Source organism: Oncorhynchus kisutch, linkage group LG4 (genome assembly GCF_002021735.2).
Source record: "Oncorhynchus kisutch isolate 150728-3 linkage group LG4, Okis_V2, whole genome shotgun sequence".
Taxonomy (NCBI): domain Eukaryota; kingdom Metazoa; phylum Chordata; class Actinopteri; order Salmoniformes; family Salmonidae; genus Oncorhynchus; species Oncorhynchus kisutch.
The window spans coordinates 51,059,026-51,086,628 of record NC_034177.2 but is presented as its reverse complement, the minus strand read 5'-3'; the positions used below and the strand labels follow the sequence as shown (position 1 = coordinate 51,086,628).

At 41.8% G+C, this 27,603-nt stretch overlaps 1 protein-coding gene across 3 annotated transcripts in view; it reads left to right on the top strand.

Annotated features, from left to right (window-relative positions):
- The window catches only part of LOC109889651 (contactin-1a), a 135,607-nt gene extending 112,090 nt beyond the window's left edge, over nt 1–23,517 (top strand). For all 3 annotated transcript variants that reach the window (XM_031823153.1, XM_031823152.1, XM_031823154.1), the window contains exons 17-25: nt 2,742–2,903; nt 5,331–5,480; nt 7,997–8,064; nt 8,933–9,167; nt 10,093–10,196; nt 11,096–11,285; nt 11,554–11,666; nt 16,482–16,638; nt 17,987–23,517. In XM_031823153.1, the coding sequence (XP_031679013.1) occupies nt 2,742–2,903; nt 5,331–5,480; nt 7,997–8,064; nt 8,933–9,167; nt 10,093–10,196; nt 11,096–11,285; nt 11,554–11,666; nt 16,482–16,638; nt 17,987–18,066 (1,259 nt within the window). In that variant the 3' untranslated portion in view covers nt 18,067–23,517. The remainder of the gene's footprint in view (nt 1–2,741; nt 2,904–5,330; nt 5,481–7,996; nt 8,065–8,932; nt 9,168–10,092; nt 10,197–11,095; nt 11,286–11,553; nt 11,667–16,481; nt 16,639–17,986) is intronic.
- Nucleotides 23,518–27,603: the final 4,086 nt, after the last annotated feature.

Sequence of the window (27,603 nt, the reverse complement as noted above, 5' to 3'; positions counted from 1 at the left end):
CTAAGTGTATGTAAACTTCCGACTTCATCTGTATGTGTATATATGCAGTGTGTACAGTTGAAGTCGGATGTATACATACACTTAGGTTGGAGTCATAAAAACTAGTTCTTCAACCACTCCACAAGTTTCTTGTGTCATTTTTCCAACAATTGTCATTTTTCCAACAATTGTTTACAGACTGATTATTTCACTTGTAATTCACTGTATCATAATTCCAGTGGGTCAGAAGTTTACATACACTATGTTGACTGTGCCTTGAAACAGCTTGGAAAATTTCAGAAAATGATGTCATGGCTTTAGAAGCTTCTGATAGGCTAATTGACATAATTTTTTGTCAATTGAAGGTGTACCTGTGGATGTATTTCAAGGCCTACCTTCAAACTCAGTGCCTCTTTGCTTGACATCATGGGAAAATCAAAAGAAATCCAAAACCTCAGAAATAAAATTGTAGACTTCCACAAGTCTGGTTCATCCTTGGGAGCAATTTCCAAACGCCTGAAGGTACCACGTTCATCTGTACAAACAATAGTACGCAAGTATAAACACCATGGGACCACGCAGCCGTCATACCACTCAGAAAGGAGGCGCTTTCTGTCTCCTTGAGATTAATGTACTTTGGTGTGAAAAGTGCAAATCAATCCCAGAACAACAGCAAAGGACCTTGTGAAGATGCTGGAGGAAACAGGTACAAAAGTATCTAAATCCTCAGTAAAACGAGACCTATATCGACATAACCTAAAAGGCCGCTCAGCAAGGAAGAAGCCACTGCTCTAAAACCGCCATAAAAATGCCAGACAAAGATCATACTTTTTGGAGAAATGTCCTCTGGTCTGATGAAACAAAAAGTGAACTGTTTGGCCATAATGACCATCTTCATTTTGGAGGAAAAAGGGGGAGGCTTGCAAGCCGAAGAACACCATCCCAACCGTGAAGCACGGGGTGGCAGCATCATGTTGTGGGGGTGCTTTGACCAGGAGGGACTGGTGCACTTCACAAAATAGATGGCATCATGAGGTAGGAAAATTATGGGGATATATTGAAGCAACATCAGTCAGGAAGTTAAAGCTTGGTCGCAAATGGGTCCAAGTGGACCATTTTTATTTAACTAGGCAAGTCAGTTAAGATCAAATTCTTATTTTCAGTGACAGCCTAGGAACAGTGGGGTAACTGCCTTGTTCAGGGGCAGAACAACAGATTTTTACCTTGTCAGCTCGGGGATTCAATCTTGCAACCTTTCAGTTACTAGTCCAGTGCTCTAGGCTACCTTCCGACCCCAAGTGTTCTTCCAAAGTTGTGTCAAAATGGCTTAAGGACAACAAAGTCAAGGTTTTGGAGTTGTCATCAAAAAGCCCTGACCTCAATCCTATAGAAAATTTGTGGACAGAACTGAAAAAGCGTGTGTGAGCAAGGAGGCCTACAAACCTGACTCAGTTACACCAGCTCTGTCAGGAGGAATGGTCCAAAATTCACCCAATTTATTGTGGGAAGCTTGTGGAAGGCTACTCGAAACGTTTTACTCAAGATAAATAATTTAAAGGCAATGCTACCAAATACTAATTGAGTGTTTGTAAACTTCTGACCCACTGGGAATGTGATGAAAGAAATAAAAGCTGAAATAAATTATTCTCTCGACTATTAATCTGACATTTCACATTCTTAATATATTGTGGTGATCCTAACGAACCTAAGAAAGGTAATTTTTACTAGGATTAATGTCAGGTATTGTGAAAAACTGTTTAAATGTATTTGGCTAAGGTGTATGTAAACTTCCGACTTCAACTGTATGTATGTATATATGTATGTACATTATTTTACTGCTCTAGGCATGTAATTATTGTTTGGATAACCTTATTTACTATTATGTATTGATTTATATTTTTATATATATATATATTTTTTTTATATAAATATTTTTACTCTTTATGTGATGCACAATGCGGAGAATGCCAGAAGAAGAATTATAATGTAATTACCATAGTGAATTATTGTAATGTTTGTTTATGTGTCAATTAATCCCATAAGGGATGGGTTGCCAAATGGGGATTTGACACGAAAATCACATTTAATTAATAAATAAATTAATTGATTCATTCTACACACACACACACACATCTCTCCCTCTCTCTGTCACTCTACAGTCTAATCGCCTTAGTACTCTGGGTGGGTTCTGTGACAGACACGAAGGTCCTGCTTGATTTCTGCGGCTGTCTGAGGCTGAGGCTGTGTGAAAGAGAGAGAGAGACTCACCCCAACAGTCTGGGTTTTCTATTAGAGTCTTCTTCTTTCTCTCCTCCAGGAAGATGGAACTAGAGAAACAGTGGATTAAAAAAGTATCTCGGTCCATAGGCTCAGTTAGTGAATGTCAATGGCCCTAAGCAAGGTATTAATCCTCAAGGCTAAGACTGATGCCAGTGGAATCACCTGTTTTGATGTTCATTCAGAATAGGTGTTGCAGTATAAGTACAACGTAGACTTAACAGAAAAGGAATCTTGCCAAGTCTATGCACCCATGAACAGAAGGGAAAAAGCATACGTTTCCTTTGTTTCACATTATACCTCACTATTCAGTATGGGCATGTACATTTGCAGTATGTGTGCATGATACTATGACATTCTTTGTTCTGACCTAGTATTTTCTGTAGTAATAAGCAATGATTATCTCTGTTTCTCCACCCAACTGCACGCTACACCCCCTTCCCCCTCCCTCCCTCTCCCCCCTCTCTTCCTCTCCGTCTCTCCAGGTCCGCCTGGGTCTCCAGGTGGGGTGCGCGTGGAGGAGATCAGGGATAAGAGTGTGCGTCTGATCTGGAGCCGAGGTACAGACAACCACAGCCCCATCTCTAAATACACTATCCAGTGCCGGGACTCGTTCTCTCAGGAGGACTGGCGAGACGCCACCACATGTAAGTCAAATAAATAAAGGACATACGGTACCAGTCAAAAGTTTGGACCAACTCATTCCGGGGTTTTTCTTTTTTTTTTTTAATTATTTTCTACCTTGTAGAATAATATTGAAGACCTCAAAACTATGAAATAACACATATAGAATCATGTAGTAACCAAAAAAGTGTTAAACAAATCCCCAAATATATGTTTGATTCTTCAAAGTAGCCACCTTTTACCTTGATGACAGTGCTGCATACTCTTGGCATTCTCTCAACCAGCTTCATGAGGTAGTCACCTGGAATGCATTTTTTTTAACAGGTGTGCCTTGTTAAAAGTTCATTTGTGGAATTTCTTTCCTTCTTTATGCGTTTGAGCCTATCATTTGTGTTGTGACATGGTAGGGGTGGTATACAGAAGATAGCCCTATTTGGTAAAAGACCAAGTCCATATTATGGCAAGAACAGCTCAGATAAGCAAAGAGAAATGACAGTCAATCATTACTAAAAGACATGAAGGTTAGTCAATGCGGAAAATGTCTAGAACTTTGAAAGTTTCTTCAAGTGCAGTGGCAAAAACTATCAAGCGCTATGTTGAAACTGGCTCTCATGACTGACACAGGAAAGGAAGACCCAGAATTACCTCTGCTGCAGAGGATCATTTCATTAGAGTTAACTACACCTCAGATTACAGTCCAAATAAATGCTTAACAGAGTTCAAGTAACAGACACATCTCAACATCAACTGTTCAGATGAGACTGTATGAATCAGACCTTCATGGTCGATTTGCTGCAAAGAAACCACTACTAAAGGACACCAATAATAAGAAGAGACTTGCTTGGGCCAAGAAACACGAGCAATGGACAATATACCGGAGATTTTTGGTTCCAACTGCCATGTCTTTGTGAGAGGTGAACGGATGATCACGGTGGGAACCACACAAGCGGAGAAGCATGGAGGAGGGGGTGTGATGGTATGGGGGTGCTTTGCTGGTGACAGTGTCTGTGATTTATTTAGAATTTAAGGCACACTTAACCAGCATGGCCACCACAACATTCTGCAGAAATACACCATCCCATCTTGTTTTCACTTAGTGGGATTATCATTTGTTGTGCAACAGGACCATTACCCAACACACCTCCAGGCTGTGTTAGGGCTATTTGACCAAGAAGGAGAGTGATGGAGTGCTGCATCAGATGACCTGGCCTCCACAATCACCCGACCTCAACCCAATTGAGATGGTTTGGGATGAGTTGGACCGCAGAGTGAAGGAAAAACAGCAAACAAGTGTTCAACGTATGTGGGAACTCCTTCCAGACTGTAGGGAAAAGCATTCCAGGTGAAGCTGGTTGAGAGAATGTCAAGCGTTTGCAAGGCTGTCATCAAGGCAAAGGGTGGCTACTTTAAAGAATCTCAAATATAAAATAACACTTTTTTGGTTACTGCATGATTCCATATGTGTTATTTCATAGTTTTGATGTCTTAACTATTATTCTACAACGTAGAAAATAGCAAAAAATAAAGAGAAACCCTTGAATGTTTAGGTTTGTCCAAACTTTTGACTGGTACTGTACATCAAACTGTAGACTGGTCAAATATGTACCCTAAATGTGTAGGCCCGGTCTTTCAGTTTGTACTGCCGCTTTCAGAACCCACACTAGTGTCTCCTCTCCAACCTTTTTTTGTCTCTCTCCTACTGTCTATCAGCCCAATAAAATATGATTATTTTTTACTCCATGAACACCAAAATCTGGTCAAATAAACTAACACTGAAGCGGAGACTGCTGTGGTGCGACTCTGACTGGCTAAGTGCCAGATACATACAGTGCTTTCGGAAAGTATTCAGACCCCTTCACTTTTTCCACATTTTGTTACATTACAGCCTTCTAAATTGGATAAAAAAAATGTTTAAAAATCTATCTACACACAATACCCCATAATGACATAGCGGACCTGTTTTTTTTTTAGAAGCGGCAGGTACATAGCTATACATGGCGGAGCTCTTAAAAAAGCAAAACCTGCAGAGACCGAAACCAAAAAAGTTGTGGACGCATGGAATGTGTCCTCACAGGCACCGTTTCATAAGTCCTAGGTCAGCATTTATATCAAATGCAAAATAAGATGAGCTAAACTCTTACAAAGTTCGGTAAATGAGTGCTTTGGTCAGTGGCACCGAAAGTAATACAACTTGTATGAAAAAGACGCCCACGTGCTGGCAGCATTTATAAACACTCTGTTGTGATTGTTTATCTGACACTTCTCTGAGGTGAAACTATGTGTTCATGTATCTCTGTCTTAGGGTGCTTTTCAGTCTTTCAGTTTTTGTTACTCTTTAGTTTTTTTCTCCTCTTATGTTTGTTGTTTAGTAAATATTTTTCTTCTTCTACAATGTGAACATTTCCATGTCTGAAATGTGCTGTGCAAATAAAGCTTGATTTGATTTGTAGCCCCTCCAGATGTGGAAGGAAATGCAGAGTCGGCCACGGTGGTGGACTTGTTTCCCTGGACAGAGTATGAGTTCAGGGTGATAGCCACCAACACCCTGGGGACAGGAGACCCCAGCAGCCCCTCTCCCAAAGTCACCACGCTGGAGGCAGGTGAGTGGAACGGAGTTGGTACGGAAACGCCATCGCATCATGAGTAACCTTGCCTTAGATATGAAAACTTGTCTTGGCTACCAGAACTAATGTCTGGTCATACAGTGGCCTAGGCCAGTGGTCACCAATCACTTTCAGTCCAAAAGCAGGCCGAGAACTACCATTCAGATTTAACATGACTTAAAAACTGTAAGCCTATGCAAAATTAACATATTAAAAACAGTTATGTTTGTGCAGTAGGCTATAGTCCCAATACATTATCACTATATATTGGCTATGCTTGAATTGCCCTGCCAATGTTGTTCTTCTCAGACCATTTAGAAATTATATTTAAAAATGTTGGGTATGCGATCACACTGGTAATTGTATTACTTGTGAGGCACAGCTGAGTGAGCATAATGATTGTCTATAATTCGTTTTACTGGACTGATGGCCTGCATCTGATGGTCAGTTTAGGCTGGTAGCCTAGCGGGTAGCCCATTCCTGCAGTCAAACGACCGAGTGGCCTCATGGGTGGAATGTTATTCATATTTTTCATAATTTCATAATTAATAAACATGATTATTTTTTTAAATGCTGAAAATCCAGGGTTCACCGCCAAACATCTTTGCTATATTTAAGTTTTCTGTGATGTATGTAAAGTGTAATATTGAATACATTTCACACCATGTGTGTCAGGCGCATACTTTTGTTTCAAAGTAGATTTTTTTAAAGACTACCAAGAAAAACTCTGTGTGATTTAGCCCACTGCAGTGAAAGGTAAAAGCGGTGGGTTAGTAACAAAAGGTTGCTTGTTTAAATCCCAGAGCTGGAAAAGTGGAAAAATTGTTGGGCTCTGCCCTTGAGCAAGGCAGTTAACCCCCAAACAACAACTGCTCCCCGGACGCCGATGACGTCGATTAAAGGCAGCTCCCGCCGCACCTCTCTGGTTGGGTTAAATGCGGAAGACACATTACGTTTGAATGCATTCATTTGTGCAACTGACTAGGTATCCCCTTTCCCCAGTCTGAGGAGAGGGAGGTAGAGAGAGGGCAGCGGTGAGGCTGCCTCTCACCCGACTCACTGTCCCTCTGCTCGCTCTCTGCTGAGAAAAGGGGACACAGTCTTCCAGCTGATGGCGAAACTCAAGTAGCACTGCATTGTTATCTACTACTACGGTGGGCAGGGTAGCCTAGTGGTTAGAGCGTTGGACAAGTAGGTTGCGAGTTCAAATCCCAGACAAGGTACAAATCTGTTGTTCTGCCCCTGAACAGGCAGTTAACCCACTGTTTCTAGGCCGTCATCGAAAATAAGAATTTGTTCTTAACTGACTTGCCTAGTTAAATAAAGGTATGAAATAAAAATGTCTGCGTCATGCACCAGTTCATGTTGTTACTCCTATGACCAGAGAAAGTGAAATATTCCTTGATGTTATAGAAGACACAAACCGCTAATAATACAGTAGCAACACAAGCTTATCGAAACACTTTGCTATACTCATTCATGACTGCTGCGGTGCTGGTTGTAGTGCGTTTGAAAGTAGGGAGAACACACATTTTATGGCTTGTGAAAGTGTGGACAGGTGCTGAATAACATCTTAAACATGAACTTACTCATAAAAACAGCAGCTCTTTGCTGTATTCGCTGAGTCTCTCTCTAGTCGTGGTTTTAAACACGCACTGCTTCATTTTACAGCCTATGTTTCGAGGAAACTGTGCAGACAGACGGTGATCTGAGCTATCTGATTGGCCAGCGGTAGAGTTATACGTTCACTTGATTTGCTCTCTAGGACTGCCGGGTCGGGTATGCAGAGTTCTACCTTCATACACATGAAATAGTTCAGAATGGGAACTCTTTTCCTTCCTGGCGCTAGAGCTTCTGAATCAAATGTACTTACTGCCAACTGCGATAAATAAATAAAATATGTATTTTTTAACATAAATGTTTGGTGATCGACTATGAATGCCTTGGAGATCGACCAGTCGATCACTATCAACCGCTTGGTGACCACTGGCCTAGGCTTTAGCTCAGCAGGAGATCTGGTTTTGAACTGGAGATCTGGTTTTGAACCCCAGTCGGCCATATAAGCTCATTTAAGTTCAACATTGGAAAAAGTAGGCCTAGTGGAACCTTTCTAAAATAATAATATCTACTAGAACACATCTCACGAAACCAAGACGCATGAGATAAGACTGAGCTTTAAGCAGAGCAGGAACGAGCTGTAGCCTTTCTACCCCCACAGTGTGGCATCGGTCCCATATGAACATTAAGGTGTTGCACTTGGCAGCATTAGTGACAGTGATATGGTATTTGCAAAGCCAATGCTGCGTCAGTACTGGTGCCAATGGAAGGGTACAGTATGTGTTGTTTGGCATTGTCCTGTGTGGACAATGGCCCATATTCACAAAGTGTCTCAGAGTAGCAGCTTTTTAGATCATAATGAATATGATCAAATGGACAGGCTGGATCCTACTCTGATGGGCTTTGTGAATACTGCCCTGTGAATGTGAACTCAGATCTTGGCGTTTTGCTTTTAGTTCCTGTGGTGGCGCCCTCAGACATCGGCGGCGGCGGGACCAGCAGGGAGCTGACCATAACTTGGACGGTAGGTCTAGCCAATACTTTTTCCAGGGTGACCTATGACCACGAACTCAACTTCCCTCCTAAATCTGATCTGACAACAGCCAGGAGCAAGCCAATGGAGACGAGCATTAGCAGAAGTTTTGCACATGCAAAATACATTTAGTTTTTGCCTTTCTTTTCCTCCTCTTTGCAAGGCAGTGCAAAACAGCTATGAAAGTACGGTGGCTATATTCATGGAGGAAGAGGGAAGAAAACCCATCACACCACAGCACATTCTTGACAGTGCGGTTTGACGGATAAACACGGGTGTCCAGAAGTGCTTTTGTATCAGTCTCTCACTTGTTTACACTCACAACACGATCACCAGCAAATCTATCAGTGATAGGTATCAAGCATTAGCTAGCCTCCGTTTCTCTGCTGCCCCCTTTGACAAATTCCTATTGCGCTCCTGGGCAAATTGCCTTTTCTTGCTAGAAGCCTGGCAGCATCAATCCTACAGCAGTTGGTCGATGTGATGAGGCTTGTGTTTAAAGGTTAACTGTGTGTGTTTAGAGGTTAGCGGTGTCTGATGCATGTACGTCACGCAGAACATATGGTCTGATGGTGCCTGAGCCAAGCTAGGAGATGAGGCATGGGGAGAGGGTGTTGGTCTAATAATAAGAGTGTCATAACTTTGGGATAAACACTCTGTCAGAAACACAGTCGTCATGTTTACTAGAATTAGTATTATATAAACATGCTTTAGAGTGACGATAACCCTTTTTATTTTGGGTCTGGCAATTGTCTTGTCACTCAGCATAACGCTCTCTGCAAGGGATGTCTTTTGTTTCTGTGGATATTTCTGTTATTCTCAGTCATTCAATTCTAGTTTCTATTCCATCTACCTCCAGCCAGTGCAGCCACAGTACTACTATGGACGTAACTTTGGCTACATCATCGCCTTTAAGCCCCGGGATGGCTACGAGTGGAGGAAGGTGACTGTGGCAGACCCCGGGGCTAAACACTACGTCCACAAAGACTCGTCCATCCTCGCCTCCACAGAGTTTGAGGTCAAAGTGAAGGCCTTCAACAGCAAAGGGGAAGGACCCTATAGTCTCATGGCTGTCATCTACTCTGCGCAGGACGGTAAGCACAGATCGAGGATCATCTTACTCCTAAGCCCAAACCGCAAGCATCGGTGGGGAAAACAGTTAAACTGAACCCAGACTATTGTACTCTGTCCGCAGCATAGCGAGAGCAGGGCTCTTCAGAATGCCACACCTTCATATCAACTGTTTCAATCTGTCAGTGTCAATTATTTATCAGCACGGTAACTTTTTTACTTTTTAATGGCGTGGGATATACTTCATAACTAATCCCAAAGATGAATGTGAAGAATTGTACCCTTAGAATGTGAACCCTCCCTACCCTCCCTCCAGCTCTCCCTCCCTCCATTCCCCGCCCTCATCAGAGTAGGATTATCGTGATCTTTGTGGCATGAACCAGAAAGCTGATTATTCGCCCCAAGGATGCCAAGCATTTAGCCCACTTATTAACTTCAGCTGACAGACAATCAAGATAGCCACTACGGAGAGATGCTCAGTTGCGGTGGTAACGCTCGTTGGGAGTGTAAAGGAGGGGAGAAGCATTCAGTTAAGCCTGACGACGTGTGCGTGAAGGTTTCTTGGTGCGGTGCCCGCCGTGGGATTTAAACATCCAAAGAAGGTCAGCGCTCTGTCTTGGAGCGAACACTCTAAGAGTGTGCCTCGGGTCGTAAACTCAGAGGAAAGTGTTTGTTGGAGAGCAGAAATAATGTGATGAGAGAGATTTCTGTCACTGAGCTTGTTCTAGGTAATGATTAATGGCTGTTAACAGATGCCTCCTTACCAAGACTGAGGGAGGTCTGCATGAACAGGTCAGACTTGGTGCCAACATGAAGTTGTAAAGTGAAAGAAAAACTATATTCATAGAAAATGGATCACTGTAGGTGGGTATATGGAGGAAATACTTGTATAGGGTCTCTCTCTCTGTCTTATAGTGTCTTAAATTATATATCTGTGTGTGCCACCAGTGCCATCTAAAGCCCCGACTAGTGTGGGGGCCAGGGCGCTGTCCGCCACTGAGGCCATCGTGTGGTGGCTTCCTGTCACCCAGCACACTGTAGAAGGCTACCAGGTCAGTACTATGTGTCTTTGTCTATGAGGAGTAACACTACTGTTTGTCAGATAGAAGTAGAAGCGACCCGTCTGCACCAACCCAGAGTCCTCCAAACAATGGACTAACCCTGAGTCCTCCAAACAATGGACTAACCCTGAGTCCTCCAAACAATGGACTAACCCAGAGTCCTCCAAACAATGGACTAACCCTGAGTCCTCCAAACAATGGACTAACCCTGAGTCCTCCAAACAATGGACTAACCCAGAGTCCTCCAAACAATGGACTAACCCTGAGTCCTCCAAACAATGGACTAACCCTGAGTCCTCCAAACAATGGACTAACCCAGAGTCCTCCAAACAATGGACTAACCCAGAGTCCTCCAAACAATGGACTAACCCAGAGTCCTCCAAACAATGGACTAACCCTGAGTCCTCCAAACAATGGACTAACCCTGAGTCCTCCAAACAATGGACTAACCCTGAGTCCTCCAAACAATGGACTAACCCTGAGTCCTCCAAACAATGGACTAACCCAGAGTCCTCCAAACAATGGACTAACCCAGAGTCCTCCAAACAATGGACTAACCCTGAGTCCTCCAAACAATGGACTAACCCTGAGTCCTCCAAACAATGGACTAACCCTGAGTCCTCCAAACAATGGACTAACCCTGAGTCCTCCAAACAATGGACTAACCCTGAGTCCTCCAAACAATGGACTAACCCTGAGTCCTCCAAACAATGGACTAACCCTGAGTCCTCCAAACAATGGACTAACCCTGAGTACTCCGTTGTATTTGATCCAGTACAATCAGCTAGTAGTCATTACCATATTATTTTACCAGGAAGTATTTAGGCCCTAGAATATTTTATATACAGTATATTGAGTCTCTGTGAACGTCTCCTTCTTCTCCTGTCCAGGTGCGGTACTGGAGGAAGGCGGAGGACAGCGAGACGTCCAGTCAGAGGGTGGTGTTGTCCAGCAGAGAGAACCGGACCAGGCTGGATAACATGAGGCCAGACTCCCACTACCTCATAGAGGTCAAGGCCTACAATGCAGCCGGATACGGACCCCCCAGCCAACACTTACAGATCTACACCAAGAAAGCCCGTATGTATTTTTTATCTCCGGGCTGGTTTCCTGGAAATAAATGAAGACTACTCTTAGACTAAAACATTTTTCAATAGTGTTTCTCTTTTGAAAGTGTCTTAGTGGTGGACTAGGCTTAGTCTGTGTCTGGGAGACTGGTCCTCAGCTAAATAGTCGTCAGCATATTCGGAGTTATGTACCGGGGTGCAAAAGTGTAATCTCACTGATTCTGTTTGGTTGTCACATGATCCTTACACTGTAGAACAATTCTTCTTCTGTTTTTCGCCAGCCCCAAGCCGGCCTCCTAAAATAATCAGTAAAAAGCTGAAAGGCACATCAGTGAATATCGCCTGGGAACATGTTGAGCCCTTGGCCAACGAGTCAACAATAGATGGCTACAAGGTGGGTACCATTTTACAAATGCATGGAAGCTTGTAGTGTAGTTTAAAAAAAAGTATGTACTTCAGATTAACACATGAGCAATAGTCTCTCTCCAGCATCTGCCACATACGCACGAGACGTAACAGATTTCTTAAAGCTACAGCTTTCAAAACTCAACCAAGCTAGAAGGTCCACATTACTCGACATGACATACAGTTTACTCAAGTGCCTTTCTCATACACTGCAAAAAGTGAAATCTAAGCAAGCCTGAATATCCTATATTGAGTGATAATTCACTTTTTACCAAGCTAAATGATCTAACGTCATTGGCAGATAATTTTGCTTGTTGTAACCTAAAAAAGGCTTATTACAAGTAAGGGTACCAAAGCCTCCCTCCCAGATAATCTTAACACATACTGTGGTCACTTTGAGGCAGACAATACTGATCCATCCAGGAGAACTCTCGCTGCTCCGGACGACCAGGTGCTTTTCACTCTCCGAGGCTGACGCGAGGAAAACTCTCAAAAGAGTAAATACTCACAAAGCTGCCAGCCCAGATGGCATCCCTGGCCGCATCCTCAGAGTGTGTTCTGACCAGCTGGTGGGTGTCTTCTCGGACATATTCAACCTGTCCCAGGCCGTAGTGCCCACCTGCTTCAAGGACAGCACCATCATCCCAGTGCCCAAGAAAAACAAATCGCCCTGTCGCAATCACCCCGCTCATCATGAAGTGCTTCAAGGGGCCTGGTCATGGCCCACGTTAAAGGCCAGCACGCCAGGTACACTGGACCCACTCCAATTTGCCTACCGCTCCAACAGATCCATGGTAGATGCCATTTCCATCACTATTCACACGGCCGTAACACATCTGGACAAGAGGAACACCTATGTGAGCGTACTGATCATTGACTACAGTTTAGCATTCAACACTATTGTTCCCTCAAAGATTGACCCTCTGCAACATCAGGTTCGCTGACGAAACCACGGTGGTAGGCCTCATAACCAACCATGAGAGGAGGTAAGCAGAATTGTGGTGCCAGGCCCGCAACCTCTCCCTCAATGTCAGCAAAGCAAAGAAGTTAATTGTTGACTTCAGGAAGCAGAGGAGGGAACATTCCCCAATCCACATCAATGGGACTGGAGTAGAGAGAGTGAGACGTTTTAAGTTCCTCGACGTCCACATTACAGAGGACTTGACATGGACCAACAACACCACCACTCTTGTCAAGAGGGCGCAACAGTGTCTCTACTTCCTAAGGCTGCCAAATTAAGGCTGAAATTTGGCATGCCACCCTGGGTCCTCTCCTAATACTACCCGCTGCATCATTGAGAGCGTCCTGACCAGTTGCATCACGGCCTGGTACGGGGAATTGCTCCATCCATGACCAAAAGGCCCTCCAACGGGTGAAGACGGTCCAGTACACCACCGGGACAATGTTCCCACCCATCCAGGACATCTATTCGAAACTGTGTGGAAGGCCGGCAGCATCCTTACTGTCGAGCAGACGGTATTGGACTATGAGGTCTGATAACAGGCTCAGAGACCAACAGGCTCTATCTACAAGCCATCAGAGAGCTGGCCCCTCTAGACCAGCCACCTGCACTGACTCTCTGTACCTTAGCACACATGCACTCACTCATTCATACACTCACATAGATATACAGTGGCAAGAAAAAGTATGTGAACCCTTGGTAATTACCTGGATTTCTTCATACATTTGTCATCAAATTTGATCTGATCTTGATCTAAGTCACAACAATGGACAAACACAGTGTGCTTAAACTAATAACACACCATATTGTATTTTTCTTGTCTATATTGAATGCATAATTTAACCATTCACAGTGTAGGTTGGAACAAGTATGTGAACCCCTAGGCTAATGACTTCTTCAAAAGCTAATTGGAGTCAGGAGTCCGCTAACCTGGAGTCCAATCAATGAGATGAGATTGGAGATGTTGGTTAGAGATGCCCTGCCCTATAAAAAAAACGATCACAAAATGTGAGTTTGCTATTCACAAGAAGCATTGCCTGATGTGAACCATACCTCAAACAAAAGAGATCTCAGAAGATCTAAGATTAAGAATTGTTGACTTGCATAAAGCTGGAAAGGGTTACAAATGTATCTATAAAAGCCTTGATATTCATCAGTCCACAGCCTGGACAGCTTCCTATCATCGACAGAAAAATGTATTTCCAAGTTTATCAAGACATTTTGCAGGGGATTGTAAGGCTATCTGTCCGCCAATTGAAGCTCAACATAAGTTGGGCAACAGGACAACAACCCAAAACACAGAAGTAATTCAACAACAGAACGGCTTCAACAGAAGAAGATACGCCTTCTGAAGTGGCTCAGTCAGAGTCCTGACCTCAAGCCGATTGAGATGCTGTGTCATGACCTCAAGAGAATGGTTCACACCAGACATCCCAAGAATATTGCTGAACTCAAACAGTTTTGTAAAGAGGAATGGTCCAACATTACACCTGATCGTGCAGGTCTGATCCGCAACTACTGAAAATGTTTGGTTGAGGTTATTGCTGCCAAAAGATGGTCAACCAGTTATCAAATCATAGAGTTCACATACTTGTTCAATCCTGCACTGTGATTGTTTACACGGTGTGTTCAATAAAGACATGAACAAGTATAATCGTTTGTGTGTTATTAGTTTAAGCAGACTGTGTTTGTCTATTGTTGTGACCTAGATGAAGATCAGATCAAATTGTATGACCAATTTATGCAGAAATCCGGGTAATTCCAAAGGGTTCACATACTTTTTCTTGCCACTGTACACTCATACACGCACGCACGCGCACACACACACACACACACACACACACATACATGGATGCCACACACATCACAAACTGCTGCTACAAGATTGCTAAATACTTCACAATTTAAAACACTTGCCCACCAATCCCCCTTCCCCAAAACACTTTTAAATATTGGGCTATAAATTGTGCCTTCCTGTATTACACTATAATGTTTATTCTATTCTACTGGGCCATTTACTTTATCTTATCTGTTATTAAATCTTATTGTTGTTGTATTGTCGAGAAGGAACCTGCAAGTAAGCATTTTGTTGGACAGTGTATATATACCATGTGTATCCGGTACGTACAAGACAATTAAGGGAATTATCAGTCAATATAAGATATTTAGGCTAGCTTATATTTCACTTTTTTCGGTGTAGTCACAGCTCCTTAGTATGAACATACAGTGCCTTGCGAAAGTATTCGGCCCCCTTGAACTTTGCAACCTTTTGCCACATTTCAGGCTTCAAACATAAAGATATAAAACTGTATTTTTTTGTGAAGAATCAACAACAAGTGGGACACAATCATGAAGTGGAACGACATTTATTGGATATTTCAAACTTTTTTAACAAATCAAAAACTGAAAAAGTGGGCGTGCAAAATTATTCAGCCCCTTTACTTTCAGTGCAGCAAACTCTCTCCAGAAGTTCAGTGAGGATCTCTGAATGATCAAATGTTGACCTAAATGACTAATGATGATAAATACAATCCACCTGTGTGTAATCAAGTCTCCGTATAAATGCACCTGCACTGTGATAGTCTCAGAGGTCCGTTAAAAGCGCAGAGAGCATCATGAAGAACAAGGAACACACCAGGCAGGTCCGAGATACTGTTGTGAAGAAGTTTAAAGCCGGATTTGGATACAAAAAGATTTCCCAAGCTTTAAACATCCCAAGGAGCACTGTGCAAGCGATAATATTGAAATGGAAGGAGTATCAGACCACTGCAAATCTACCAAGACCTGGCCGTCCCTCTAAACTTTCAGCTCATACAAGGAGAAGACTGATCAGAGATGCAGCCAAGAGGCCCATGATCACTCTGGATGAACTGCAGAGATCTACAGCTGAGGTGGGAGACTCTGTCCATAGGACAACAATCAGTCGTATATTGCACAAATCTGGCCTTTATGGAAGAGTGGCAAGAAGAAAGCCATTTCTTAAAGATATCCATAAAAAGTGTTTTTTAAAGTTTGCCACAAGTCACCTGGGAGACACACCAAACATGTGGAAGAAGGTGCTCTGGTCAGATGAAACCAAAATTGAACTTTTTGGCAACAATGCAAAACGTTTTGTTTGGCGTAAAAGCAACACAGCCCATCACCCTGAACACACCATCCCCACTGTCAAACATGGTGGTGGCAGCATCATGGTTTGGGCCTGCTTTTCTTCAGCAGGGACAGGGAAGATGGTTAAAATTGATGGGAAGATGGATGGAGCCAAATACAGGACCATTCTGGAAGAAAACCTGATGGAGTCTGCAAAAGACCTGAGACTGGGATGGAGATTTGTCTTCCAACAAGACAATGATGCAAAATCTACAATGGAATGGTTCAAAAATAAACGTATCCAGGTGTTAGAATGGCCAAGTCAAAGTCCAGACCTGAATCCAATCGAGAATCTGTGGAAAGAACTGAAAACTGCTGTTCACAAATGCTCTCCATCCAACCTCACTGAGCTCGAGCTGTTTTTCAAGGATAGAGACATACCCCAAGCGACTTAGGGCTGTAATCGCAGCAAAAGGTGGTGCTACAAAGTATTAACTTAAGGGGGCTGAATAATTTTGCACGCCCAATTTTTCAGTTTTTGATTTGTTAAAAAAGTTTGAAATATCCAATAAATGTCGTTCCACTTCATGATTGTGTCCCACTTGTTGTTGATTCTTCACAAAAAAATACAGTTTTATATCTTTATGTTTGAAGCCTGAAATGTGGCAAAAGGTCGCAAAGTTCAAGGGGGCCGAATACTTTCGCAAGGTATATGAACTGATCTAATATTCTATCTGTGTGTTGGTCTCCATACAGGTCCTGTACAGGCAGGCCAGCAAATCCACTGGGACGCTGTTTAACACTGGGAAGCGGTCCATAGACCTGCCCATGCACAAGGATGGGGACTACATAGTGGAGGTCAGGGCTTACAGCGAAGGAGGGGACGGGGCTGTGGCCCAAATACGCATCTCAGGTAACACATCAATCAAATATCAACGTAATACATTTACAAAAATGTATAAAGCCCCTTTTTAGAGGCAGAAATTAATATGACACAAAATGGAGGCTGATTGTGAGAAGGTGCTATAGATGAAGTAACACAGCGCCAACATAATAACACTTGAGTGAAGCACTGTAGTCCATCTGAAGTTGAATCCCATATTTGGTGCGGTGGGGAGATATCACCATCTTATCAAAGGCAGCTGGCCCTCCATTTGTCAAACCCCCTACATTATAATCCCCCCCGGAGCTCTTATTCCCAGGAGTCTGTGTAATCAAGCTGTCAGGTGGGCCTGGCCTCCATGATAACAGCTACCCAGGAGGGGGTTTCCCTCTTCTTCTTCCTCTTCTCACAAGACCCCCTCTACCCCTTGATCCATCCACCCAGACTCTCAGCCAACCCTCCATCCTCCACCCCATCCACTCAGCCAGTCGTTCAGTCAGTCGGCCAGTCAATCTGAAGTCAGTGGACCATCACCAGGCTTTTGTAATGGACTTTGAACTAAAGCCTTTCCACCCATCTTATACCTCTATAATAATATCCACTATGAAAATGTCAGTTTTCTGTCCATGGGCCACCTGGTTGATTGTGACAAATGACTCCGGCTTTCGGTGGCCATCTTTAAAACTGAAATAATCCTGCTATTTTATGACGGCCCAAGGAATCAGCTGTAGGCTACACAATGCACCCATCTATACATACGTTTGGAATTGTGATCAGTTCACCAATGGCTTCTCTACTGGAGCGAGCGCTCATGAATGTAGCATGTGTGGATTGAAACAGAGGTGAGCTCTCTATGACAATAAATGTTGTGTCAGCCAGCCATAACCGTCAGCCAGTAATTTACAGTACATGTCATCGATCTCCAAATTGGATGTGGCACTCACATTTTACCACTGAAAAATAAAAAACCTGACTCTGTCTTGCCGTACAAATTCTAGATCCAATCTTTTGCTTATTGAGAACATGTCACACCATATTACACAGGTGGTAGGGAGAGGGGACACTCAGAGGGGTACACGGCATGATATCATAAAACCACAAAGGAAAGTGGTCGAAACTTTTGTCGCCAATGAACAACATTGGAGCATAAATTGCAGTGTGCACTCACTCTTTTTACCATTTTCTAAGCATATGATTTGATATCCACTACCTGCTCAAACACATTGGATAGTGCGTATGTAATATTTTCCTATCGTGAAACCAAACACAGGATCCCTAACAGAACAGACCAAATATACATGGCTTGGTTGATAGGTTAGAACGCTACCCAAACTGTAATTGAAACGTCACCATTGTGCCCCTGTCTGTCTCCCTCCAGGTGGAGGCGTCATGGCTGCCAAGTCCCTCCGCTTGGCCTCCCTGCTCCTGGTGGCTCTGCTCTGCCTGATGAGCCTCTGAATGTAGCGCCATCTTTCTCTGTCTTCACTGTCCAGTCCAGTGAAGGAGACTCTGTGAAGTTGACGCCTATCTATGACAACTTTGGTTTCCACAACCTTTGGTTTCACCTTGCAGGCCAAAAAAAAAACATATTCCCCGTTTCGAGGAATTAAGGCTCTGTTTGTGGGGGAAAAGACACCATACAAAATTTGGACAGAGAAGATATCTGGGATCTCTCTTATTTTAAACCTACATTATCATTGAAGGAGGAGCGTCTAAAGGGGGTGTTTCAACTTTTTCAATATGCCTTATATGTGAACGGTTACACTTATCTTTCACAATGCCATGACTGGCTCTTGACTGGGTGAGGTGTTAGTGCATAGGTACTGCACCAAGATGGCAGGTAACTGTTTAAAAAAAATATTGTGATTACAGGCCTTTCTTGTTCATTCATGAAGGTACAGTAGCTTCAAAGTGTGTGTTTCATTTGATGTATGGCATTATGGACAATTGTTACAACATAGCATTCCATATATAGTGTATATATATATAAGCTTAGCAGGTAATATAGTTGTGAAGGATAAGTGTATGAGTTTATGAAAATGTCTTTGTGTTTTATATGCATTTCAGTGACTTTTTCTTCCCCCTTTTTTCTTTTCTTTTTTCAAGATGAATTACACCATCCCCTTTACAGAGATACAGTCCAATCAAATCTCTACTCATGGTCACCGGCATCCTAAGATTTCTCTTATCGAACATCATCTGACAAAAGAGCAATTCATGTAATACTAATATAATATATGCAATGTATATGGTTTTGCTATCTAATAAGTACATATAGCCAGTACATCTAGCTTACTATTAACGCTGTAACTTCTTTGTTCAGAGAAACGTTGATTTTTATCTCACAAAAACATGCTTTATTTCCAACTCGTAACGTTCTCGAAAATGAATAGACCCCGTTTACAAGTGTTTGCATGTAGCCATTGTTATCAGAAAGAGTTTCCTGACAAAACGAGAGAAACTTCTCAGCCAGAGTGATGCGAGCATTTTTAGCACATGCATATCTGTGTATGTAAAAGTTGAATGTATTGATGATCTGTGGGAACAAGAAATTAGCTTGAAAACATATCAGACCTGCAGTTTGTATATATCTATAAAAAGGATGCGGATTCATGATTTCGACTGGCTGAGAAAAGCTGCCTGCCTGTCTGTCTCATCCGGACTCCCGGCACGTTCTTTGCTATGGGACAGCTGGAGATCGAATTTGAATATTGTAACAATGTTGCAAATACCTGAGGGACAGACCGCAAGGTTTATACAAAAATCCGTTGTTGAAAACTAAATGTTAGTCTTAAAGAAATGTGAGATAATGTCTAGATGCTTTTTATAGTGGAGATCTAGTTTAGAAATTGTGACCGACCGGCTTAAATCGGTCTCGTGCCGCAAAATTTGAAATTGTGTTTTTTTTTTTTTACATTGGATAAAAGTGGAGACTCAGAGCTACAAAATGGTATTTCATACACTGCATTTGAGGAACAATGGGAAAGTAATTCTGCTTTGAAAGTTGATAAACTTATAAACTCACTTTTGAGAAAATTGCCTTTTGAATGTTTTGGTACCTACTAGAGAGCTCTTCTTTGTCTACACCCATTCAGCATTGTTCACACCCTCTTAAAATGGGTGGGGCTAAACAATGAACCATAATCCCAATCCATAGAGTGCTAGCTAAAGTTATCCAAATAGGTTCAGTGTTAGCTAGTTAGCTTGCTAACATTAGGCTATAACTAGCAATGCGAAATGGCATTCTGATATAACATTAAAGTTACTACACACAGATCATAAACATAATATTAGCTAGCGAGCCTGCCATCTAATGTCAGCTAGCTAGCTAACAGCAAGCTTTAGCTTGCAATGAAAACAACTTTCTGACAAAATTATAAACGTATAATATCTGAAACTGTAGCTAGACTCTTACCCATATACATGAACGAATGCTTCATGGCAGACTGCAACCCCTTTCATTAAATAAGACATCCTGTGTTGTTTCCATTTTGTTTGTACGCTTTTTTGCCAACGTTTACTGACATATTCAACCGATGTTATTCTGCACTCTGGCACACTCAGACAAGAATGCTCTGAAACAGTTGCTGCAGTGACGTTCTATTGAAATGGATACTTGCATAGTGGAGTCTTTTGTTAAGTGTTACTACACGATAAATAAAATAAAAAAGCAGCGTTAGATTGGATTACCTAGACATAATGACCAGCTCAAATAGACAGAAGTGTGCTATATGGCAGACCAATCCAAACTCATCTCTTGGCATGTTCAGCCCACTCATTATCTCAGCCAATCATGACTAGCGGGAAGGTTGCTGTCTTTTTAACCAACTGTGCTCGTAATTTACCTATTTTATTCGTATAGAGCCTTGCAAAAGTACTCATCCCCCTTGGCGTTTTTCCTATTTTGCTGCATTACAACTTGTAATTTAAATGGATTTTTATTTGAATTTCATGTAATGGACATACACAAAATAGTCCAAATTGGTGATGTCACATAATTAGTTAAAGAAAGTCCACCTGTGTGCAATCTAAGTGTCACATAATCCGTCACATGATCTCAGTATATATACACTTGTTCTGAAAGGCCCCAGAGTCTGCAACACCACTAAGCAAGTGGCACAATGAAGACCAAGGACTCTCCAAACAGGTCAGGGACAATGTTGTGGAGAAGTACAGATAAGGGTTGAGTTATAAACAAATATCCGAAACTTTGAACATTCCACAGATCACCATTAAATCCATTATAAAAATGTTTGAAAGAATATGGCACCACAACAAACCTGCCAAGAGAGGGCCACCCACCAAAACTCACAGACCAGGCAAGGAGGGCATTAATCAGAGAGGCAATAAAGAGACCAAAGGTAACCCTGAAGGAGCTGCAAAGCTCCACAGCTGAGATTGGAGTATCTATCCATAGGACCACTTTAAGCCGTACACTCCACAGAACTGGGCTTTACAGAAGAGTGGCCAGAAAAAAAAAACATTGCTTAAAGAAAGAAATAAGCAAACACATTTGGTGTTCGCCAAAGGGCATGTGGGAGACTCCCCAAACGTATGGAAGAAGGTACTCTGGTCAGATGAGTAAAACTTTTTGCTTTTTGGCCATCAAGGAAAATGCTATGTCTGGCGCAAACCCAACACCTCTCATCAACCCAAGAACACCATCCACACAGTGAAGCATGGTGGTGGCAGCAGGGACTGGGAAAGTGGTCAGAATTGAAGGAATGATGGATTGCACTAAATACAGGGAAATTCTTGAGGGAAAACTGTTTCAGTCTCCCAGAGATTTGAGCCTGGGACGGACGCTCACCTTCCAGCAGGACAATGGCCCTAAGCATACTGCTAAAGCAACACTTGAGTGGTTTAAGGGGAAACATTTAAAAGTCTTGGAATGGCCTTGTCAAAGCCCAGACCTCAATTCAATTGAGAATCTGTGGTATGACTTAAAGATTGCTGTACACCAGTGGAACCCATCCAACTCGAAGGAGCTGGAGCAGTTTTGCCTTGAAGAATGGGCAAAAATCCCAGTGGCTAGATGTGCCAAGCTTTTAGAGACATACCCCAAGAGACTTGCAGCTGTAATTGCTGCAAAAGGTGGCTCTACAAAGTATTGACTTTGGGGGGGGGGGGGGGAATAATTATACACGCTCAAGTTTTCAGTTTTTTTGTCTTATTTCTTGTTTGTTACACAAGAAAAAATATTTTGCATCTTCAAAGTGGTAGGCAGTTGTGTAAATCAAATGATACAAACCCCCGCAAAATCCATTTTATTTCCAGATTGTAAGGCAACAAAACAGGAAAAATGCCAAGGGGGTGAATACTTTGGCAAGCCACTGTATTTACAGATGGCATATAGGTTTGTTATTAAGGCACATGAAAGTTCACATGTTCCAGAATGAACGCATTTTGATAAATAAAACAGTTCAAACAGCTCTCCTGTGAAGTAGTCACCCTCGACATACGCCTAGTTGCCTGACTGGGCTGATAAAACAGTGGATTGCGCAGTCAGGTGGAACAGAGTAAATAGGCATTTTAACGTCATAGACTTAGCTGGCGGTAACTTGTTGAATAGACACCGGCTGAAATGCGGTTTTTAACCAATCAGCATTCAGGACTAGACCCACTGGTTGTATAACATTATAACATGACATAAACAATGTGTGACAGTAGTGTATTTGGTTTGCTTGTCAGGACAACTAACTGTCCCGTGACCATCGCTTTGCCATAACATGTGTCCAGTGTTGTAAGCATGTACACTTGGAGGAACCATATCAACTAAACTGAGTTTGGAATCATAGAAATAGAAATATAGAATGGGTGTTTTCCCTTCTAAGGATCCTATTTGTGGTTTGAATATCCCATGAAAGAGTACATTGAGCACAAAAAGGCTTTGTTTTGACTGTATCAGACCTTAGTGGTAGACTACATGCTGGTGCTTTGTAAAGAATGTTTCGCATTTAGTTTCATCTTTTTAATGTCTCATTTATTTCGTTTTTTAAATGTCTTATTTTTTATGTTTCAGCCCCTTTTTAATCAATGTCTCAAGTGTGAGTGTCACTATCAACAGTGACGCAGTGACTCTCACTCAGTAAGTAAGCGTGCAATGTCAGTTTGAATCTTGAATGGCTATTTAAATTGTATTACACGTAACACAACCTGCCTAGCTCCTATAACAGTTATACTACTATTGTGTGTCATGGTCCATAAACTGGTGCAACTCAAGATAAACAACACAAACTTTCAATACCCGTATCATAGTCCTCCAAAGCTCATTCATTGGTCCTACTATGTTTGTGACATTCATTTGTCTTTTTTTATTAACAACATGAGAGTTATGATGTCATCAGAGATATATAGAGTATGCATTATCAATTGGTGTTGTTGTTCATCATTATGACCCGCTACTGGTTAAACAGTAGAGATGTATTACTGTTATTTCCCGCAAGAAGTATAAAAATGCAGATTTCTTTTTTAAATTTCTCCCTGAATACATGTTCGGTGTGATGCTAGCCATGCTTTTACTAGCTCTGGTCCAGGGTGTTCAAGTGGCTTGCTACACAAGGCTCAAGCAGCGCCCTGGACCAGAGCTATGCCTCTGCATACATTGTGACTATGTCAACAAAACACCTACCAAAGTGCTTTCCCCGGTTCCCCCTCATGCGACAAGTCATTGAAAGAGTTGCCAAATGCATGAATGCCTTGAACTTTGATATTTGGAAGGAAAGTTGCTATTACTACATCCTAACATGCATGACATTGGAAAGTGATTATAGGCCTATATGGTAAAGAAGCTCCATCCGTACATTGCAATGAGTCAACGCATCATACATACAGGCAACTTCCTATCCGCTTCATATGAACTCAACATGCCTTTGTGGCAAATAATAATAAACATTAATTCCATTATGAGTGACATCTCTTTATGTCAGAGACTGTGTGTTATGTGTGCATACTGCACATTCTATAGATAAGCCTAACATGTGCATTAGCAAGCCAGTCATCTCAAGGGGAAGTCTATGGAGGACAGGGTTGCAAATGTTTCAAAACTTTCCCAAAATTCCCAGCGTTTCCAGAAATCCCAAATGGAGGATTCCCAAAATTCCCAAATTTTCCAAGAAATCCAGTTGGAGGATTCACCTGAGAATCTGGGGAGAAAAAAAAATCAACCTAATGGGGGTTAAGGTCTTACAGAAAAAACCCTAAACTGGCTAAAGGAATCTCACTCATTCAAGTTCAGTAGGCCCTACTGGTCAGTCCTGCGCTCGGTCTCATGCATTACTGTAAGATGGGTTGGGCTTTGATGACATCACCGTTGTTGATACAGCAGCACTGTTTGGCTGTATGTTCAGTGCTGTATTCCTACTGTACTGAGTCTGAATCGCACATGTTGAGAGGGCTGAAACTGGACTCTCCAATTGGCTGGACATAAAAGGAACAATACAAGTTTAGTTAACTATCCATTTAAGGTGACTTGTCTCTTTTATATATTGTCTTGAATGTCCATAGGCCGACTGAAGTACAGAATGTACAGTGAATAAATGAAGAAAAGACTAAACTCGATGTACACAAAAGCAAAAACTCTCAGCTGAATGAACATAAGATCGTTGAAGAGCTAAATGAAATTCCAGAAAGCGGAGTTGTGCATTAAGGTCTAAAGTAGCTGTTCCACGGCCTAAAACCACCTGGACTCTGGGGTAGTAAGTAGTTGGAAAGTTTCTAATTCGCTAAAGTTGCCTGTGATCAGATTTGAACGCGCAACTTCTGGGTTGCTAGACGTTCACGTTATACACCCATCCATACACCCTGAACAAACACCCTCCTTTCGTTTTTGACTTAAGTAATCTTCTGTCTTGTGTAACCATATCAAACATAACATATTATACTAACTTGATTGTCCCGGATTTACATGTATTATGTTATGTCTAGTCTATGATACCAGGCTGATAAAACAGACTCCATTAGATTGAACTTGCCTATTTTTTTCTCTGGACAATATAATTTGGTCCAATAACAGCGGTAAATTATACTCAAACCTCGCAACAGTTAAGTATCTCAAATATAAACATTGCATTGTGAACAGGAATCATTTGTATGTATTTCCAGTAAATATGTAGGCCATGAGTATTAATATTTACCAATGCAAAGACAATAATAAACATAATTGAATATTAGGCAAAGTGGACTTCACCAATGGTGTCACAACAGTCAATAACAGTGTGCACCTCTGGACGAGGATGCCCTTTGGCAGAGTGCAGGAAAACAGGTGATCAGAACCTAACATATGTTTCCTAACTCCTGCTGAATTGTAGAATGTGTTAGAAAAAAAGCTTTTGAAAAACTATTTAATTCCTACATCTCCTAGTGGGGACTATACCACTGAGGGCTAGAGGTGGTTGACTCGAAGACCTGCTGAAGTACGGACTTTGCACCGAACGTCGGAATGCATTTGATTTTTCTCATTCATAAATGAATGAATTCATAAATTCTCAGCTCAATGCAGTTCTTCCTCAGTAACATAGCTGTGGTAGACCTTTTTTCACCAGGGTTTCAGGTTTTTAAGATTTGTATTTAGGATATTGTCATGGAAAAGTAGGCCTATACGGTCTAATTGTGAAAACATGTCATTCCCATGTTTCCCCTATATCAGTGGTCACCAACCTTTTCTGAGTCAAGATCACTTTCTGAGTCTGATAGCAAGCAGAGATTTACCGCTCAGGTTTGTTTTAAACGTGACATAACGTAAGCCTATGCAACATTAACCAATTAAAAACAGTACTGTAGCAATGAGGTTTGTGCAGTAGGCTATAGGCCCAATACCTTATCACTATGCTTGAATTGCCCTGCCAATGTTGTTCTTCTCAGACCGTTTAGAAATTATATTTACAACATTTTGGTATATGATTACCACAGTTAATATGTCATGCGTTGCGTTACTTTTGAGGCACAGCTGACTGAGCATAATATACAGCGCTGGAAAAAAATTAAGAGACCACTGCAAAATTATCAGTTTCTCTGATTTATTTGCAGAAAATAACAACTGGTCAAAGTATCAAAAAAGATGCAGTGTTGTCAGACCTCGAATAATGCAAAGAAAATAAGTTCATATTCATTTTTTAAACAACAGAATACTAATGTTTTAACTTAGGAAGAGTTCAGAAATCAATATTTGGTGGAATAACCCTGATTTTCAATCACAGGTGTCATGTGTCTTCGCATGCTCTCCACCAGTCTTTCACATTGATGTTGGGTGACTTTATGTCACTCCTGGCGCAAAAATTCAAGCAGCTCAGCTTTGTTTGATGGCTTGTGACAATCCATCTTCCTCTTTATCACATTCCAGAGGTTTTCAATAGGGTTCAGGTCTGGAGATTTGACTGGCCTTGACAGGGTCTTGATCTGGTGGTTCTCCATCCACACCTTGATTGAACTGGCTTTGTGGCATGGAACATTGTCCTGCTGTTAAAAAACCTATCCTCAGAGTTGGGGAACATTGTCAGAGCAGAAGGAAGCAAGTTATATTCCAGGACAACTTTGTACGTGGCTTGATTCATGCGTCCTTCACAAAAACAGATCTGCCCTGTGGCTAGTAGGCCTCTCCTTTAAGTTCTTTAGTGTCCATATCACCAACAAACTATCACACCTTGATCCAAACACACCAAGACAGTCATGAAGAGGCCTATTCCCCCTCAGGAGAGGACATGGGCCCTAAGATCCTCAAAATGTTATACAGCTGCACCATCGAGATCATCCTGACTGGTTGCATCACTGCCTGGTACGGCAACTGCTCCAAGCCATAAGACTCCTGAACAGCTAATGAAATGGCTTCCCAGACTATTTATATTGTCCCCACCCCATCCACCATTTTTACTCTGCTGCTACTCTCTGTTTATTAATCAAATGTATTTATAAAGCCCTTCTTACATCACCCAGCCCAAGATACCATACCTTTGTCCTCTTCTGGCTGTGCCGGGTGGAGATTATAACAGAACATGGCCGAGATGTTCAAATGTTCATAGATGACCAGCAGGGTCAAATAATAATAATCACAGTAGTTGTCGAGGGTGCAACAAGTCAGCACCTCAGGAGTAAATGTCAGTTGGCTTTTCATAGCCGATCATTGAGAGTATCTCTACCGCTCCTGCTGTCTCTAGAGAGTTGAAAACAGCAGGTTTTAGAGAGTTGAAAACAGCAGGTTTTAGAGAGTTGAAAACAGCAGGTAGCACGTCCGGTGACGTGCATAGTCACTTTACCTCTACCTACATAAATGATTACCTCAATTACCTTGACTAACCGGTGCCCCCGCACATTGACTCTGTACCGGTACCCCCTGTATATCGCTTCGCTACTGTTATTTTATTGTTGCTCTTGAATTATTATTATTTAATTTTTTTACTTCAGTTTATTTTAGTAAATACTTTCTGAATACTTTTTTTCTTAAAACAGCATTATTGGTTAAGGGCTTGTAAGTAAGCATTTCACTGTAAGGTCTGCACCTGTATTTGTCTCATGGGCTGGGTGATGTAAGAAGGGCTTTATAAATACATCTAATTTGATTTGTAGATGTATGCCACAGGAAGACCCCATCTGCCACCTATGTGAAAACATGAAATTCTAAAATGTTCATTTCAACTGCTTGAACTCACTGCTATCAAGTGAATGGTTTCAATGTAGATCATTTATCATTTAATACGACCTCCCCCCCCCCCCTCCCCCACTGCTCTTTCTCAAATAAAAATGTAATCTGTCTCATCTCAAAAGATATCGAGGTAAATGTAAGTGTGAAAAAAGGACTTTACATCAAAACCTCATCATAATGAGGATATTAATATTGATAATGAGATGTGTAATGCAATTTTGTTTCAATATTTGGTTTATTTCATTGAAATAAGATACCTAGACTTGAACTTTTAAGAGTCAATTATTTAAAAAAGAAAGTCTAAATAAAACATACAATTGATTTTAACACACTAATCTTCAGGCGCCATTTTCTTTTTT